The sequence below is a fragment of the Sprattus sprattus genome (genome assembly GCF_963457725.1).
Source record: "Sprattus sprattus genome assembly, chromosome: 1".
NCBI lineage: Eukaryota > Metazoa > Chordata > Actinopteri > Clupeiformes > Clupeidae > Sprattus > Sprattus sprattus.
In genome coordinates, this window is record NC_137920.1 from 42,282,865 (window position 1) to 42,303,714 (window position 20,850).

General features: G+C 38.4%; 1 protein-coding gene across 1 annotated transcript; it reads right to left on the reverse strand.

The window, feature by feature from the left end:
* Nucleotides 1–13,155: 13,155 nt before the first annotated feature.
* Nucleotides 13,156–15,295, reverse strand: mis12 (MIS12 kinetochore complex component; the record flags this gene model as incomplete). Its single annotated transcript, XM_080854674.1, has 2 exons — nt 13,156–14,157; nt 15,271–15,295. The coding sequence occupies 2 exons, from the start codon at nt 15,293–15,295 to the stop codon at nt 13,547–13,549; spliced, it is 636 nt and encodes a 211-aa protein (XP_080710800.1). The 3' UTR covers nt 13,156–13,546.
* Nucleotides 15,296–20,850: the final 5,555 nt, after the last annotated feature.

Below are 20,850 nucleotides of genomic sequence, written 5' to 3' on the forward strand. Positions count from 1 at the left end.
TAAAATGTTGCACGTTCTAAAATCCTGCTCAGTTTTGGCACATTTAGCATTATAATACGGGGGAAAAAGCAAGACAATATTCACATGTCACCTTTTCAAACATTTAGAGAGAAATTGTTGTTTAAGTTGTTGTAAATAAATGTTAATGTTAATGTTAAATGTTATATGTAAATGTTATATATATATATATGTAAATGATAAATGTAAACGTAAATATTAAATATAAACTTAAATGTTTAATGTTATATATAAATGTTAAATATAAGTGTTAAATGTAAATGTAAAATATAAATACTTAAATGTAAACGTAAATGTTAAATGTATATCTAAATGTTAAATGTCCGAATTATGTTCAGTCTACATTTAAGATTTGGCGCCAGAACATTACAATATTTACGGTAATTCGCTCGTGGAGCGGGATGTGGTGTTGGTTGCAGCACTTGTTCCCAATGTAGGTCGGTTTTGGAGAGCCGCCCTAACGCCAGCTGCAACAGCTTTCTCTATAATTAAAGCTAAATCTAATTCATTTGGACTTGCCATCTTGTTGTCTTGTCGTTATCTCGTGATAAAAGACCGCGCTTTTCTCCATTCAAAAAACCCGTTGCTTCACGAGCGAATTACCGTAAATATTGTAATGTTCTGGCGCCAAATCTTAAATGTAGACTGAACATAATTCGGACATTTAACATTTAGATATACATTTAACATTTACGTTTACATTTAAGTATTTATATTTTACATTTACATTTAACACTTATATTTAACATTTATATATAACATTAAACATTTAAGTTTATATTTAATATTTACGTTTACATTTATCATTTACATATATATATATATAACATTTACATATAACATTTAACATTAACATTAACATTTATTTACAACAACTTAAACAACAATTTCTCTCTAAATGTTTGAAAAGGTGACATGTGAATATTGTCGTGCTTTTTCCCCCGTATTATAATGCTAAATGTGCCAAAACTGAGCAGGATTTTAGAACGTGCAACATTTTACAAACGGCGCCCCATATAGAAGCACTTGCATACATCAACCATCACATCGCTGGCCAATCTCCTACACACTCCACATCGAACGAGGACAATAAAGGTGACGAGTCAAATCCAGAAAGACTATGAACTACATATGAACAATTGCATAAGGGGGTAAGAAGCACTAGAATCCTAATGTTGATGAGCATTGTGTTTTTTTTTTCTTTCTCTATAACTCAATGACCTATCTGCCATCAATGCAGCTATACAACATATGATGGACAGTCTTTTCCCCCCTACACCGTCAGTATAGTTTCATGTGCAAAGTATGTCTGAGGGCATGACCTATTTTGTATTATTATTATTATTTTTTTTATATATATATATATACAAACATAGAGGTTCACAAAGTTTAGACTGCTTGTTTAACAGCAGGAGAGTTGCAAATGAGAGTTTGCGAAAAGTTAATGTGTTTCAGGGGGGGATGCCATTATCAGGCATTAGGGCTCTGTTTACTATATGTTAAGTGTAATTGTATGTGCATATATGTTTTTATTGTTTTTTGTGCATCCATTATCTTATACTGTTCAAGTAGGATAGACACAGGTATATTTGATATGTTTACTTGCAATGACACATAATACTTCTAATGCAATTCTAGGCAACAGGGATGTGAACATTATAAGTTGGAATGTAAAGGGTCTTAATCACAATGTTAAAAGGAAGAAGGTTCTCTCACACTTGCATCATCTTGAGGTAGGCATAGCAATGCTACAGGAAACTCACCTACGCAACAGGGATCATATTAGGATTCATAGAGACTGGGTGGGACAAATGTTTCATTCAAAATTTGATGGCAAAAGTAGAGGAGCAGCCATACTTATTCATAAGAATATTCAATTTGATGCAACAAGTACCATCTCTGATCCAAATGGTAGATATGTAATGGTTGTGGGAAAGTTATTTCAGATCCCTGTCATATTAGTTTGTATATATGCTCCTAATTTTGATGACCATTGTTTTTTTGAGAGGATGTTTAGCTCCATCCCTAATCTTGACAGTCATCGTCTTATTATGTCTGGTGATTACAATCTAGTAATGGACTCAACATGGGATCGTTCGTCTCACTCTGTGTCAAAACCAACTAAATCAGCTCAAAAAGTGCAAGCATTCATAGATTTACATAAACTGATCGACCCATGGAGATTTAAAAATCCCTCTAAAAGGGATTTTTTTTTCTTTTCCAGTGTTCACAAATCATTTTGAAGAATAGACTTTTTTCTAGTTGATCCTTTTCTTTTAAATGTTATCACCAAATGCAAATATCACTCAATTATGATCTCTGATCATGCCCCTGTAGGTATGACAATAACACTTCAATCTCAGAGGTCCAAGCGGTCATGGCGACTTGATCCACTCTTGCTGGCTGACTCTAACTTTGCTGAGTTTGTCTCAGAACAAATAGATTTCTACCTGGAAACCAACAGAACAGATGACATATCAGCCTCAACTCTATGGGAAGCACTTAAGGCATATCTTAGAGGACAGATAATTTCTTATAATGCACGCACTGGGAAAATCCACCGTAATACTATTATAGATTTGTCCTCCAGAATTAAGACTTTGGATAACCTCATATCAACGTCCCCCACCCCTGACTTGGTCAAAACAAGAATTGGCTTACAAACTGAAGCGGATCTTCTATCTACCAATGAGGCAGAAAGGCTGATATTCAAGTCACGTAGTCGATTTTATGAAGAGGGGGATAAACCTTCTAAACTACTGGCCAGCCAGCTTCGTCAGAAAGCAGCATCTCATATCATACCACGAATTAGACTTTCTGATGGTTTACTAAGCGAAGACCACCTAGCTATAAACGACCAATTTAAAGAGTTTTACTCAAAACTATATTCATCAGATTTAAAACCAGATCAACACCAATTTGATGCTTTTTTCTCCAATTTAAACATGCCCACAGTTGATCCCGACTGTAAGGCAAACTTAGACCAGCCCCTCACACAGGAAGAAATCATCACTGCAATAATGTCTTTACAAAGTGGTAAGGCTAGTGGCCCGGACGGGTTCTGTACTGAGTTCTATAAAAAATTCCAGGATCAACTAGCACCTCTCCTTCTTTCAGTGTATGAGGAAGCACTGAAAACCAAAGTCCTCCCACCCACACTCCAACAAGCATCCATTACACTACTACTTAAGAAAAACAAAGATCCACTTGACTGCTCATCTTATAGACCCATCAGTTTGACGAACTGTGATGGTAAAGTGTTTTCCAAAGTAATTGCCCTTCGTCTTGAGTCAGTCCTACCGGACTTGGTCTCTTATGATCAGACTGGATTTGTTCAAGACAGGCAGTCTTATTTTAATTTGAGACTCCTGTTTAACATAATTTACACCAAATCTGATGAAATAGTCCCTGAAGCAGTCGTATCTCTTGACGCCGCCAAAAAGGCATTTGATAGGGTTGAGTGGGACTATCTCTTTTATACACTACATAGATTTGGGTTTGGCCAAAAGTTCATTAAGCTAATCAAATTAATATACACTGACCCTACTGCTTCAGTTTATACCAATTCTATCTCCTCTGATTACTTTGGTCTACACAGAGGGACTAAACAAGGTGACCCTTTAAGTCCACTACTTTTTGTTCTAGCTATAGAGCCACTTTCAATTGCATTAAGAAACAATGGTAAAATAGAGGGTATTGTGCGTGGGGGCCTAACACATACTGTCTCACTATATGCTGATGATTTATTGTTATATGTTACTAACCCAGTTACCAGTGTACCTGAAGTCCTTGATGTTCTTCAACATTTTGGAAAAATATCAGGGTACAAGCTTAATTATAACAAAAGTGAATATTTTCCTATTAATAAAGCTGCTGAAATGTATCCCAACTTGCCCTTTAAACTCTCAGCTGACTCATTTACATACCTAGGTGTAAAGGTTACCAAGTCCTATCATCACTTATTTAAAAACAACTTTGCGTCTCTTCTGGAGCAGACCAAAAAAGATATTCAGCGGTGGTCCATTCTACCATTATCCCTTATTGGGAGAGTAAATTCTGTAAAGATGAATGTAGTACCCAAATACCTTTATTTATTCCAAGCTATACCTATATTCATACCAGTGTCATTTTTCAAAGCCTTCAGCCAGTCAGTATCGTCTTTTATTTGGAATAGTAAGGCTGCACGTATAAGAAAATAATTTATGGAGAGACCTAAAGCCTGTGGTGGATTGTCCCTGCCAAATCTCCGTTCATATTACTGGGCTGCTAACTTAAATGCTATCTCTCTATGGCTAAAGGACTGGGATGACACAGCCCCTGCGTAGCTTCAAATTGAACTTGCTACAAGTAGGCCACACTCACTTCCTGCTTTACTCTGTGCATCTTTACCAACAATAGTGAATAATGTGAATGGAAATGTAATTGTGAATCAGTCTTTGCGCATCCTCAAACAATTAAAAAAATGTTTAGGCATCCAAAACATCTACTCTCCTTTAACAAATAATCATCTTTTCCAGCCCTCTCTGTTAGACAATGGCTTCAAGATCTGGCGTGATAAAGGTATACATAGCATAAGGGACCTGTATTTTGAAAACACTTTTGCCAGCTTTGAACAGTTGTCCGCAAAATATGAACTGACAAATGCTCACTTCTTTCGCTACTTACAAATAAGAGACTTTGTGCGTAAGAAATGTCCTAACTTTCCAAACCTCCCTCCTTTATCCTGCTTGGACTCTTTGTTAAAGGTTAATTTGTTTAAAAGAGGTAGAGTATCAATGATTTATGCAGAGATCATGAACATACTGAATCCCTCTGTATCCCATTTAAGGGAGGAGTGGGTTAATGATATTGGGGTAACACTTTCTGATGAAGAATGGGAGATGGCTCTTTTCAGGGTACATGCCTCGTCTATTTGCTCAAGACATGCCTTAATACAGTTTAAAGTCTTGCACCGACTACACTATTCAAAAGTTAGACTTGCTAGAATATTTCCAGATATAAATCCTGTCTGTGACAGATGTAAACAGGTCCCTGCAACCAACGGCCATATGTTATGGTCTTGCTCAAAACTCACTGATTTCTGGGATTCCTATTTCAAAACCATTTCCCAAGTATACAACTACCGTATTCTGCCTTCTTCTGCAACTGCCATCTTTGGTATCACACCATGGTCAGAGGACTCTAATCCACCAGCAAACCTACAAAGGGTCATCGCTTTCTCCTCTTTACTGGCTAAGCGTTCCATTCTTTTTAAATGGAAAGATCCAAAGCATCCAACGCATAATCAGTGGGTAAGAGACATGATGCAAAACATAAAACTAGAAAAAATAAGATGCACACTGAATGGTTCAATAAAGACATTTCATAAAACATGGGATCCTTTTATACAACATGTAAATATGTTACCTGGCCTAGAACTATAAATACATATTGTATTATATCTTGTCACTGTAATATATCTTGTCAATATTGATCTGTCCTACTAATATGCTGAAATATAGGGATATCATTTTATGTTATATCTATGAAATATTAGGATGCTATTTTTTTTTGTCTTTTTTTGTGTCTTTTTTTCTTTCTTGTTCCCTTAGGTCTGTCTGTCATTTGTCATGTGAGATGTCAATTGTTGTTGTAACATAATGTTATATCATATTACTTATACAATGTTTTGTCTGTAAAATGGTAAAAAATCTCAATAAATAAAGTGTTTAAAAAAAAAAAAAAAAAAATTACCCTATTAGGACAGTAAACCGGTCTTGCCTGTATCATGTATTTTACCACCGGATGTCTGTGTATATACTTTGTCCCACGACCAAATGCTGGCTGTGTACAACCCCTGTTGCCCCCGGTCGACCTCAAGCAGATGGGTCCCCCCTTATGTGCCGTGGTTCTGCTTAAGGTTTCTTCCTGCCTAACAGGGAGTTTTTTCTTGCCCCTGTTGCCATTGTGCATGCACTAAAGGGCTCTGGGCTCTGTTAAGCGCCTAGAGGCAATTGTATTGTTATGGCGCTATACAAATAAAATTGAATTGAATTGAATTGAATTGATACTGTTACTTTTAACATAAATGTCAGTAAAGCAAGAAAATCATTGTAAGTGCTCTTAGTGGAGTGGTGGGTATTTATAACCATTGCTGGTGTGTAGGCTAGCTGGTAAAGCTATGCATTCTATCCACAAGAAGAATAAATGTACTAAAAGGTCAATGCACCCTGAAACTGAATGTTTCTAAATGTACTAAAATGCTAATGCACCCTGAAACTGAATGTTTCTAAATGTACTGAAAGCTCAATGCACCCATGAAACTGAAAAGAACAAATGTATGATACACAGACATAACAACAAAGTTCTCAAAATTTTGAAAAACATGATTTCTTCTCCTTGATTACATAACATCTCATACATTTCTGTAAAATTAATTCTGTACTGATTAATATTTGTTCTTTCCATTTGATAGTGCAGCTAATAATGGCCATTGCAGACAGAGATCAGACAGGCGGAACCTCCCTGCTAGCTAAAAAAAAGGGAAGGAACCAGGTTTTTCATCAACCTTTCACAGAGGACATTACATTTAAGAACTAACCACATCACTGTCCATCACTTCTTTACTCAGAATAGCAGTCTAACCAAGTGTACTGGATGTATAAAACAGCAGTCTAACCTAGTGTACTGCATATATAAAACAGCAGTCTAACCAAGTGTACTGGATATATAAAACAGTAGTCTAACCTAGTGTACTGGATATATAAAACAGTAGTCTAACCTAGTGTACTGGAAGTATAAAACAGCAATAATATTACTACAAGGCATACATACAAAAGCACACAACGCATTTCAGGGTCGCTGCTTTGTTGAAATATGTGAAATGGCAGAGGTACATTCCATAAAACAATGAATGTAGTGTTGTGTGATTTATCTTAGCATTTAAAAACCTAGAACTACTAAATTGCATCCGGGCATTCTGTATCTAGGTCTATATCAAACATTTTTTATCAGTCAGCTCTTCCATACTGATGCTTTACATTGCTGTAACCTTGATTATTATTTGATTTTTATCTTGTGTAATTTTTCTGAATATGTTTTATCCATTTTGCCCAACTTGTTTACTTTATTGATTACTTGATAGTATAAACATCTTTGTTTTATTATGCTTTTCTGTCTTTATTTCCATCATGCCATAAAGGTACTATATAAATATATAAATATTGTTATTATAGCATCATAAAATATTGACAGATACACACACATACACAGACACAGGAATGACAGAAGTCTTTCTCCTAAATCCCACTGCGCAGTCTTTGGCCTCATCAGTAGTCTGCAGCTGCTTCTCCATATTCCACACAGCTATCTGTCTTCTACTAAACTGGCTGCAATAGAATCGGCAATAACAGTAATCTCAAAAAGTCTGCAATTCAGCTATGTTATGTGAATGTGCAAACTGAATGTAAATAGTATTTTTATGTATTCTAGAACAAGATTTTAGGATTGAGATCTTGGTGTCATTTCATTTTAGAAACACCACTTAGGCTACCACCTCAGAAAGATCTATTATTTTGTTCCAGTTCCTACAAATGTAGAAGTGACTTTTCATTCCTGTTGTGCCTATTGTGGCCCCTTGTTTGCCCCTAGATGGCAGTGCTGTGAAGGGTGTTATCATGGATGGTATGGTATCATGCATGAAGGAAGGAATTCAAACAGTTTGTAGTAATTTGACACGTTTGTTAAGGTATGTGTTTATAGGCAAATCGTTTTGGTATAATCCTTAAAGGTAGTTAGTTTGCTTAGGACCTAAACTGCTGCTTTAAATAGGATAGCTGTCATGAATAGTTAAACCCAGCTAAACTTCACCTTGTTTGAGGCATTCTTGAACTGTTCACATAGGACCTCCCACAATGCCTGGCAATGGCATTCCTCCAGAGTTTAAACCGCCATTATTTACTGTGATGTTGTGGAAATTAACGTAGTTCAAAAAAATAAAACATAAATAAAGAAAACCCACCGGGTCATATCCTGTGCATTAAGCGCTGTACAAAAGACTGGGACACATTTCTCTTTATACGATCTTCATATGGAGGTTACACTGTGATGCCCTGAGGTTCCCTTTGCCATGCCGGCAGGAATGCAGTTCAGTGCAGCACAAACAAGTCATGTCCAATTCCTTACAGAAGTGCTTAAGAGTGTATTGCAATCCTTGGCACATAGCTTACTCATCTAGAATAGTTGTCTGCCTACAGCAATAAAAATACTACACTGAATTGCAAAATGCATACAAAATACTGTATTAAATTGGTGCTCAAATATCTCACATCCTGGGAGTTGTGTGGGCACCTCTTCAATCTGAAATCCCTGCTTCTCACCTGGTCATGACAAAATCATCTTAGTTGGAGTTGTTTCTCCCTGTTCCATACTGTCCATGGGGTCCGGGATCTTTTGAGGAGGGTGATTCATTCAACCTGAAGAGATTTAAGCTCGTTGTTTGGGCCAGACAGAGCATATCCAAACCAGCCAGGCTTATTGGGCACTTCCAGCCAGCTGATGGTGGTCCGAAGAGAAGGGAAACCATAAACTAGTGTCAGGGTTTGGGGAGCTCATCTCCAGCTGTAGATTTAATGCAGATGCACTAGGATAATGAACTACATTTGAAAGTAAACATTTATTTAATTTCAAATTAGGTATGTTGGCTATTATTTAGCATAGTAATTCAGCTACGACAGCTATGCTCTGAACATGGTCTTCTCTTAATGCTTACCAGCTACAAAAGGACATTGTGGTTAGAACTGAGATCTAGATGCGGTGCATCAACTTCCTTATATGACTTTCATTTTATAACAGACAAATCAGGAAATTAAGTGAAATCCTCTGCAAATGATTCCTCTTTCCTCATAGTTTATCAGAGCTGAAAACATACATCAGCGTCTCTGTCACTGGTTGATTTTTAAAAAGGAGTGGACATTTAAATTGCTTGTTTCAATTATTGCTCCACCAAATGACCATTTCCATCAAATTCTCGGATAAACAACAGTTGAAAACACATCAGCATTTTTTACTTCTTCACTTACCTACTTCAGCTTCTTTGGTATTTTACAGTTTTGCAAATACCTAAATGAACGCTCTACCTCATCATTCATCTTTCTGGTCTAATGAATGGAAGCAAAGGAGGGATCCCAGAAGATCTGCTCAATATGGAGGAGTTTAATCAGTGGGGTAGAGTACCTTTCAAATCAACAGGATCAATGAAACCTCACAACTGCAGATATGATGGTGTGGTGCTGGAGAATATCGTTTTAGGTAAATAGCAAACACACATTTTTCTAGTAAAGGCATTATCAATGTTACAGGTATTAAATGTTTAGGTAATTCAAATGTTTTATTTTGAGATGTTAACATAATATTGTATACTTTAAGTGCACCATAACATCATGGTTGCTCCTTGTCCCAGTCCTGATTTTGTTTTGTTTTGTTCCAGGCCTGCAGGTGAAGATGATTGCTGACACATTGACAGAGGGTCAGAATGTGACTCTGACCTGCAGCACCACCTGCACGCTGAGCAACAACCATACTTGTACAAGATCCAGAACAAGCCCCCTGTAACCTCCACACACAACTGTCAGACCTAATCTGACTCAGCAGTGAGAATGGAGTTAATGCCTCCTGTGCTGTTAACAGATGTGATCATCTCAGCTCCTCTGCAGCCAGTGACTCTCAGCATCAGTAAATTCAGTTTGAGCATGGTTTCAGATTTGACATTGGTGGGCACCTCTCAGTATCACATTTTAAATAAAAACATTCATCATTATAAACAATGACAGTTACGCTACTACTTGGTTATTTGCTGTATTAGTTGTATCTGTGGTGTGTTTAAATGGTGTTTGTGTCATTGCTCAAAACTAAAATCTCTTGGAAATGCACTCCTATGTATGCCTCTAGTCTGTGGCTATATACAGTATATATATATACAGTGCCCTCCGCAATTATTGGCACCCTTAGTGAATGTGACCAAAACAGGCTATGAAAAAATATTTGTTTGCTGTGTATCCTCTTGGTCTTTCACTCAAAATATTTACAAAAATCTTTTCATTGAAATAAAATTATTGAAAGAAAGCATTTTTTTTTTCATTAAATAAATACTTTTCTCCTAAACAGGTGTGCCACAATTATTGGCACCTCTTAATTTAATGTTTTGAGCAGCCTCCCTTTGCCAAGATAACAGCTCCAAGTCTTCTCCTATAATGCGTGATGAGGTTGGTGAACACGTGGCACAGACCTGAGACCATTCCTACATACAGTATCTCTGCAGATCCTTCAGATTCTGAGGTCAACACATTTGCAGATTCGGCTTCAGCTCTTCCCACAGATTTTGTATGGGGTTTAGGTCTGGGGACTGTGGTGGCCATGGCAAAACCTTTATTCTGCTGTCGGTGAACCATTTTTGTGTTGATTTTGAGGTGTGTTTCGGATCAATGTCCTGCTGGGAGGTCCAACCACGGCCCATTTTAAGCTTCCTAGAGGGGGGCTGTTAGGTTTTTATTTAATATCTGATGGTATTTGATGGAGTACATGATACCATGTATCCTAACAAGATGTCCAGGGCCTTTGGAAGAAAAACAGCCCCACAACATCAGAGATCCACCACCATACTTCAAAGTGGGTATGGGGTACTCTTCTGTATGGCTATCTTTCTGTCTACGCCAAACCCACTTTAGTTTGTTGTTGATTGACAGCAGAGGCTTTTTTCTGATAACCCTCAAAAACTACTTGTGGTGATGTAGGTGCAGTCTGATGGTAGTTCTGGAGACTTTCTGACCCCAGGACTTAACTAACCTCTGCAATTATCCAGTTGTGATCCTTGGAGATTCTTTTACCAGTCGAACCATCCTCCTCACGGTGCGTGGGGTCAATTTACAGATAGGTCCTCTTCCAGGCTGATTCCTTACACCTCCTGTCGCTTTTCACTTCTTAACTATTGCCCTGATTGTGGAAGTGGGTATTTCCAACTGTTTAGATATTTTCTTATTTCCCTAAATCCGGATTTCAGCAGCTCAACAACTTTTTGTCGCACTTTGACACCGAGTTCTTTTGTCTTTCCCATCTTGATGAATGACTAAGGGTATTTGGCCTGTGTCACCTCATATTTATACCTCTGTGAAGCAGGAAGCCATGGTTGACCACTTAAGAGTTCCTAATGAAACAGGTGAACTCAAAAATATAAAACATGACTGGTAATATACTTCAGTTAGATTTTAATTAGAGGATTTTCTAGGGGTGCCAATAATTGTGACACGCATGTTTTGGAGGAAAATATTTTACGTAATGTCAAAAAAATGAATTCTTTCACAAATTTAACTTTGATGAAAAGGTAAGATTTTTGTGAATATTTTGAGGGAAAGACCAAGATGATAAACAGCAAAGATATATTTTTTCATAGCCTGTTTTGGTCACATTCACTAAGGGTGCCAATAATTGTGGAGGGCACTGTGTATATATATATATATAGGGCTGGGCGATATGGGTAAAAAATTATCACGTTAGATATTTATATTTTCATTCGATAACGATATAAGACGATATAAATTAAGTCTGTTTCATTTGCTTCAGACAAGAACGCCTGTACAAACCAAAGGTTAAAATGTTTCTTTTTTATTGTAAACTCCCAACATTTCTCAAATTCAAAACAAATCAAAAGTGGAAATATACAGTAATCTTTCCAAGTAAACAAACTGATGTCTGATAATAACCGGTTCGTCTAGGAGAAACAGCAAATCAACAGTGAACACGATTGAGTTACGTACTTCTTTTAGAAAGCGGGGAAAAGTCGAGTGGGTTTCAAGACCCGCCTTACGTTGCTTCTGATTGGTTTATATTGCGTGGTGCCTTCCGTGGTTGGTTAGATTTAGGCACAAAGGACTGACGGATTGGTTATCTTGGTCAGTCAATCAGAGTGACTCGAAGCCGCAAGGACCAAAGTTTAATATCATGGAGAAAAAAAATTGAGAGTATTGAAAGGGGAAATAAGCGTGAGAAATGTCAAGTGTGGCATGTGGTGTGAGAATGGGTCAAAATGCGTGACTGTCACACTCAAAGCGTGACGCTTGGCAGCTCTGCCTCGAGTCTAGGCTACGAGATTCAGCCGTAACAAAGCAAGAAGTTCTGATCATTTTGAACGACAGCAAGAAAATAACATTTGCGAATAAAGTGCACAATGGAAACACAGGACATTGTTCGTGTTTTACTACTCAAAGTATTCCAGGGATTGAGTTACATTGGCAAGTTAGCGATCAAAGCAACAGGTAGACCACCTCCCAAGATCAGAGCAACAGCAGATTACAGCACAGCTGGCTAATAAGTGGTAACGTTATTTTTTTTTTCTGTCTCACACTGTGATGAATATGTTTAAGTGACCACCGTTTAATTTCCATAAACTGTTGGTTCATTGTAAGGTAAAATTAATACATTGCTAGCGGGCGTGGTGTAGCGTGTGGAAACAGTGCTGACAGGACTAGAGAGCTAGCAGGCTAGCCAGCTAGTAGGCTATCTAGTCATGTATGTAGACGCTTTAGCTGCGCCGTAGTCTACACTCTGACCTAACCATAGACAACGCAGCGATTTAAGACTTTTTAATGCCCCGCGGCCACCCTGAATTACCATTTCTCTGCAACTTCCTGCTGCATCACAGAAATTAAATGGACTGCTGTTCCTAATTCTCCTAATTCTCTATCGACATTATCGATATTATTGAAAATGAATTAATGTTACGATAGCTTTATCGAGGGAATTATCGCGATAATAATTTTTATCGTTTTATCGCCCAGCCCTATATATATATATATATATATATATATATATATATATATATATTTTAAAGTACATTTAAAGTAATTCAAATGTGTTGATCAGGTAAAGCATTCAAATTAATTCTGCCCTGCTTGGATAAGAGGAGGAGATATGCAACCTCAACTGCAAATTCATTTAACATACCGTTATATATTTATGGGAATAAAGAAAGTAAAACTAATTTCGAGAAATTAAAAGAATACTCTAAAGCACAGGGTTTCTCTTCCAGTTGTTGCCACATCTAATTCCCCCCCCCCCCCTTAAAACACGTTGGATACTACATAGAATACTGATAAAATCCCAGGTATGATGACAATTACAGAGATGCTAAAATGTGTGCATGTACACTCATTTAGGTCTACTTGATTTCTTCTTTTTACAACCTTTCATTTAACTTAAAACCGAACCATAAAGTCAAATGGGAAACGTGTGTATATTTGGAATATGTACAAACAGTTTAATTTAATTCATTCTTTGTGTTTAGGTATTGTGGGTGATGGTGTTCAGGTCACTCGGGCACAGACTGGTGAGTCCAGGCAAAGTATCAGTGCCCTGAAAGGTGTATCCATGGTTTGGGCTAGTTCTTACATGCAACCTAGGAACCAAACAGTCTTGTGAGCATTCTGGTTCAGTCCCTAAACATAGACATAGCTGGTGAATGAAGGAATATCCGCATGTGTGCAGGGGTCTATTCAGATCATTCTCTGCTCTTCTTCAGGATCTTGGACTTGACGTCTTGCAGGTCCCTCACCGTCTCCATGAGTGGGGCGAAGTTGTCCTGGACAAGACCTTCTTGTTTGCCACTGGCGCGCAACTCTCCAATCCAGCTGAGGATGCCGTCCAGATGCTCCTGCACCTCCCTCTGCTCCCCCAGTTCTGCCAGCAGGGCCTGTTTTGCACACACCTCTGCCTGATAGGCCTGGTGTAGCTCCGCCAGCGACCTCTCCATTCGCATCAACTCCTCTGGACCCTGTGGGTACTTCACGTGGGGCTCGTCCTCTGGCAGCAGGACGTTGGGGGGCACAGAGAGAATGTTGTCCACCAGGAGTGTCTCCATGCGACTGGACAGTAGCTCAAAGCGCCCCTGTAGAAACTTGAGCAGCTTTTGGCTGCATTCCTGCATCTTGACACCCAGCTCCTGTGGTGGCTCCTGCCCCTCCGGAGTTAACTTGCGCTTGAACACAGACTCTACCACCAGCATGAGATCGTACAGGCTGTCATGAAAGGCACTGTAGATCCTCAGCATGCACGTCTGAGGAGTGAAGCTGAAGAACTGTGCCTCATACAGCTTCAGAGACTCAGCAGCCACTTCAAAAGAAGAAAGAGAACAAACAATACTTAAGACTTCAGCTACGTAGCGACCAGAGCTGCTTTTGTATTTTGTAGTAACATATATGCTGATATTATGTGTGTTACCACTTTAAGCGTTAACGTGTAGTTAAACACGTTAAATGCCGATTTTTGCTTCAGTGTAGAATCTACTCTGTACGCTATGTCATAGCCTTAGACCGTATACTGTTGACTAGTCGTGGTGTCTATTTCTCGGTAACGTTTACAAAATCTAAGCGGAAAAGAGCCAAACAAATTCCGTTTATGTACAAATACGGCAGTCTATGGAGTTTGGTCCGGACGTTGGTAACGTTAGGTAGTTGCCTAGCAGATGCCTTGCAAATCACCTCAGACAATATTTTTGGCTGACAATAACGGGGTTATCAGATTGCAAACATTGTCGGTAAAGTTTACCATATTTAAGCGAAAAAAGGCCTATCAAATTACGTGTGTACAAACACGAACGTCTATTCAGTTAGGTCGGGAGTTTGTTTATAGCAGTGAATAGTAGTACATGCTCACAACAGCCTAGGCTTTGGCATAAATAAAACATCTCGTTAGCAAGCTAACTATCCATAACGTTGACAGCTTGCCAGCGAAGTTAGACAACAAAGGGGGAATTAATAACGGCGTGATTATTTGTTGAGCCGTCAATGTAGCTAGCTAGCATGCCTGAGTTGGCAAAGCCTTCATCAAAGCACCCCAAAACGTCGGGCCAATCACCAATCAATCTAGGTAAAAGTCAAGCTATGGCGTAAGGTATTTGTTGTTCAGCTTTCAATTTATCTACACAACACTATAAGCAAACGTTATATGAAACGAACCCACAAGAAACTGCCTGTTAAGCGGAAACATTGCAGTGCAAATGAGTGCATCGCTGTTGTATATGCAAACTATTTTTTGTTTTTGTTTAGATAATAGCCATAGCCATCTGATGCAGGTCTAATTACATTCAAAACATTCTAAATCTCAGTTCTCAATATTCAACAACTGATGATTATTTGAAGCTTTTTTTTTCTTATGCCATGACATATACTACTTGGCCTATCAATAAATAACAGCAACACAAATCTGGCAAAAAAATAAACTTACTTCCTTTCTCTGCTGGTTCGTCCATTTCCCAAATTACCCGCGCTCTGTTTACTTCTGGTTATTTTTTTGCGGCACTTCGCAGCTTTACCAAGTTAGCGCCATCTAAAGTCGTGGAGATGAAACAACTTGTATTTCTCCAGGCTGAAACCTAGGCTTTTGATTGCAGGTAGATCTCAATGGAAATGGGAAATCATAAGGTAAATAAAGATTTTTGTTTTAATCGCAACATTCAAAACGCCTACCTTTCAGCTGATCTATAGTCTACTCCATAGACATACATGTTTATTATGTCTATGGTCTACTCTACTCTACATACAATTCAGTTTAGCGCGAGCCTATGACATCACAGGCCTATACTGGCAAATCTGAATCAGATAAAAACAAAAAAACTAATTCTCAAACACTTTAAGTAGCCTACGTAGCTGAACACATCGTGTATATTTACCATTATTTTATTTTTTAAATTAAGTGAGTTGTTTATCAATTCAATATAGGCAGGTTATTCATAACTTAAGTTACACACATCTTGTATCCTGTTTTTTCTTCTTCAATGTTTCGGTAAAGCACTCACTATCTGATAAAGTTGTATTCTTATTTAAAGTATGTTGGAATTCTTGGAATCTAAATTCCCAAGCAAATCTTACTTGGAATCATTCACTCAGAAACTATATTTTTTTAAATCACTCGATTTAACATTCATCCAGTCCCAACAGTGCCCTGCCATCTTCTCTTTCTCCCCCCTCTACACATATCAAAACAAAATCAAATAATTAAATTGGCTGTCAACGCCACCGACTGGCAGAAACACACACAAAAATATGAACGAATTCAAAGGCATTTTCACAATGAAATCATTATTTTCACAGTAGTATATTCTTTAAACGTACTATTAAGGTGTTTGAAGCAATACAGGCCTAAGCAGTTGGCATTGCAGCAAAGCCTAATGATTCTATGGCAACATTAGACAAACATTAAAACTGAAATTTTAATGTTTGCTACATGACATGAACTGATTTGACAAGGTGAGGTGGAGGGGGTGGGTTCTGTTGTACACACACACATACAGTGCCACTTTAAAGTATGTGAACCCCTTGACCACTTAGGAGTTTTCTGTTGTTTTACCATGATTTTTCATTTTTTTCATCACCAATTTTCCATAGAAGGAATGTCAGGTTTATGTTTATCATTTGCATGTACTTTTTTTAGAGGGAATTGTTTGAGTAGCCAAAAGACTACATGAAACATGGAATTAGTCCATTTCAAAAGTAAGTGAACCCCCAGCTGAATTTGTAAAGTCAAGCAGGTAACAGATTCAGTGAAACTTATTTGGGTGCTTAATTAGTCAATTAAGCAAACCGATCATCTGAGACATCCTTAGGGAAAGGTTTGGGCAACACAGATTAAAAGAGGGAGGAAACCAACCAAACTACTGTAGTGCCAAGGTGTACCCACACAGATCAACAATGCCGAAAGGAAACGAGATATCCGAGAACATCAGGAAGAAGGTTCTGACAGCCCATGTACAGACCCATGTACATTTACCCCAGATGCTGCCAGAGAGGTCCGAAACTCTTTAGAGGTGATGTGTGGGTTGACTTTTACCTGATTTATTCTTCTTCTGGTGCTTCTTGGTGATGGTCTTGATGGGCGTCCACTTCTAGGCAGAGATGCGGCCATGTTGAATACCCTCCATTTCAAAATTATTTGTCTTGGATGGATGGATGGAGCTGGAATCCTTTGGAGATGGTCTTATAGCTTTCCCAAGACTGATGGGCTGTCAGTACCTTCTTCCTGATGTTCTCGGATATCTCGTTTCCTCTCGGCATTGTTGATCTGTGTGGGTACACCTTGGCACTACAGTAGTTTGGTTGGTTTCCTCTCTCTTTTAATCGGTATGGCCCAAACCTTTCCCTAAGGATGTCTCAGATGATCGGTTTGCTCAATTGACTAATTATTCACCCAAATAAGTTTCACTGAATCTGTTACCTGCTTGACTTTATGAATTCAGCTGGGGGTTCACTTACTTTTGAAATGGACTAATTCCATGTTTCATGTAGTTTTTCAGCTTCTCAAACAATTTCCTCTAAACAAGTACATGCAAATGATAAACATAAACCTGACATTTCATCTATGGAAAATTGGTGATAAAAAAATGAAAAATCATGGTAAAACAACAGAAAACGCTTAAGTGCTCAAGGGGTTCACATACTTTCAAGTGGCACTGTACACATTTAGCAAATCATCAACTTATCTAATGCTCACATCTTCTTGTCACATCTGCATCTCTTGCACAGCCAGAGTCTTCTATGGCGAATGGGTTAACTATTTCTCATTGGTTTCACACACATTTCTTTGAGTTTTAACACACTTTTCAAAACAGTTAACACACTTCTCAGAGAAACACACAAAACCTAATTGAATAACAACACATTGTAGACACCTAGTAGCAGCCTACTGAAACTGCTCTCTATATTCTAATTATCATCAGCACCTGTGTTAACTCTCTGTGCACACTTAATCAAGTAGTTCTCAACCTCTAAAAGAGGTCAATATATTGATTTTGATACCAAGCATCGATCGAGGAGGCTGCCACCAATAACCAGCAAGGACTAGGACGAGGACAAGGAATAGGCCATTGTAGAGGTAGAGGGGCCCCTGCTAGGGGATGTGGCTCTTGTGTAAGATGCTCTAATCAAATTAGGGCAACAGTCATTGATCACATAGTCAATTATGAACTCTCCATGAGAGAGGCTGGCCAAAGGGTTCAGCCAAACCTGAGCCGTCATACTGTGGCATCAATTGTTTGTACGTTCAGCAAAGACACTTTGCTGACTCTACAGCCAATTGTCTGTCCTGTGTTTCAGTAAGAGTGCTCAGTACAAAACCCAAATTGTAGTATGTTGTCAGTGGTAACATACTCAATATTGTGAGGTTGTTGCACAAAATTTGAAGTTTTGGTTTCAGAGGTTGATATTGATAGCGGTAGTTCGAATTGTGTTATCCATTGTTAAATAAATGAGAAAATGTACATTTTCAATTGAGCACAAATTGTAGGTTTGATGGAAATATTTGGTTTTGATGGGTGTGTGATAAGTTTTGAGAAATTGGTGTCATTCTGCAAACATCAAATAGTGTGTTTGGTTATTTCATCAAAAACTGTAAAAACACACACGCAAACACGCACAGCTACACATTACAAACACACACATAAATGATTTTACATTCCAAACACAGCTTACTAAAACAAACAAACACGTACACACACACATACACACATACACACACACACCCTACTACACATTCCAAACCCAATACACCAATATACCAGTACACACACACAAACACACTACTATACATACTCCATCCCTCAGCACACCAATAAACATACTGCCTTAACAACACAGATACAAACACACACACACACACACACACACACACACACACACACACACACACACACACACACACACACACACACACACACACACATATACACACACACACACACACACACACACACACACACACACACACACACACACCACTTCACATTCCAAACAGAATACAGACCAATACACACAATCACACAAACACACACAATGACATATTCCCTACGAAATACACCTAATCACACACACAGAGACAAACTGACCTACACATTCCTAACCCAACAATATACACAGACATACTATATTCCAAAGACATTCCACCAAAACACACACCCATACACCCATACACTGCTAGACATTCCAAACACAGCACAGCACAGCATTACACACACTACCTCGCATTCCAAACACACCACACACACCACACATATACATACACGAGGGGTAGCCAGTGAGAAGGGTGTTTAAACATCAGCAAGCGTAGGGGTTGGAGACTTAGTTTAAGGCCACGTCCGGAACGGACGGACGTAATTGCCTGAATCCGGATTTTTGGGGGACGGAGGACGGAGGACAGATTCGACAACATTTCTTTCCAGATTCAGGCTATCTGGGTCCCGTGTCAATGGGCCCTTAGACATGAGTTCTTGCACTGGATGTCTTGTCAAACACAAAACATAAGTAAATACCTCATAACAAGCAATCTTTCTCTCCCTGTTCTGATGGGAAGGCATTAAGTGAAAGTGGTGATTTGTCATGACATTTAATATCAGCCTTGCATTTCCCCCAGTGCACGTACTATATATAGAGGCGTCAGCAGATGATTTGTGAGAAGTGACCAAGGGTGTTACGACTTGCGGGTGATTTGTGAACTCAGACAACAGTAGTAGATTTTTAGAATAAACGTTTTACTTTCCAGGTTCGATACACAGTAAGGCAGTCCAGAGTAGGCAAACAAATCCAAAAAGGGCCAAAGGCAAGAGAGAAGTCCTCATACAATCCAGGGTCGGAAACACACGTAATCAAAACAATACAGAATGGGAATTGGCAGGAGAATGGTCGAGGCAAAGTCCAAGTTCGGCAACACTAGAAACTTAAATAATTAATGTGAACACGGAGGAACACGTTGGAACACTCGAGGAACAATGAGAACGACACGGAGAAACAAACATGTAACATACATTTACGAAGACTCAACGAGTAACAAGAAAACACTGACTATTTACATCGTGGATAACAAGGGACAGGTGAAAACAATCAAGGCGGGGAGACAATGAAAGGCAGGTGCGTGAGGAATCAGACACGTGGAAACAAAAGGTTAACAAACATAAAACTGAACATGTGTCAATACAAGAGAAACAAACAATAGATAATTTAGATCATTAGATCATTAGAAAATCATTTGAAACATGTTCATAAATACATTTATACTCATTTAAAAATAGCTTACTAATTTCCTTATATATGATCTTATAGATCATTAGAAAATAATTTGAAACATGTTCGTAAATACAATAATATTCATTTATAAATCGCTTACTAATGTCCTTATAAAACAATCTTATAGATCATTAGAAAACAGGTTCATAAATACATTACTACTCATTTACAAATACATTACTAACGTTTGTAAATGTTGGGATAATGATTTGTAAATGATGAACAGACTTTGAACAAATGCTTTATAAACGGTTTATTAAGGAGGGTTATAGTGGGCATGGTCCTTCAAGATAATTTAATACGAATCAGAGAAATCAAGGATCGAGTGATACAAGACAACATACACTTCCAGGAAATCGACAGTGTGAGCATTTCCACAATTGACCGTGTCCTCCATCGTAACAGCATGCAAATGAAACAGGAATATCGAGTACCTTTTGAGCGCAACTCACCAAGGGTGAAAGAACTGCGAGCTCATTATGTGCAAGTAAGTGTAAATTCAGACACATTTACTGTAATCCAGATTGTCTACAGTATTGCCACATGCTATGTGAATTGAACTCTACAATATAGCACTGTCTCTGTACGATATTTGACTTGGAGTCCTTGGACAGACCTCATGAGTTAACCTTAGTCGATGAAGCAGGCTTCAATCGAACAAAGAGGAAAAGGCCGAAACGTGATTGGATAGCGGGCCATTGTTGAAGTCCCTGGTCAACGAGGTGGCAATAACACAATCTGTGCTGCTATCAGC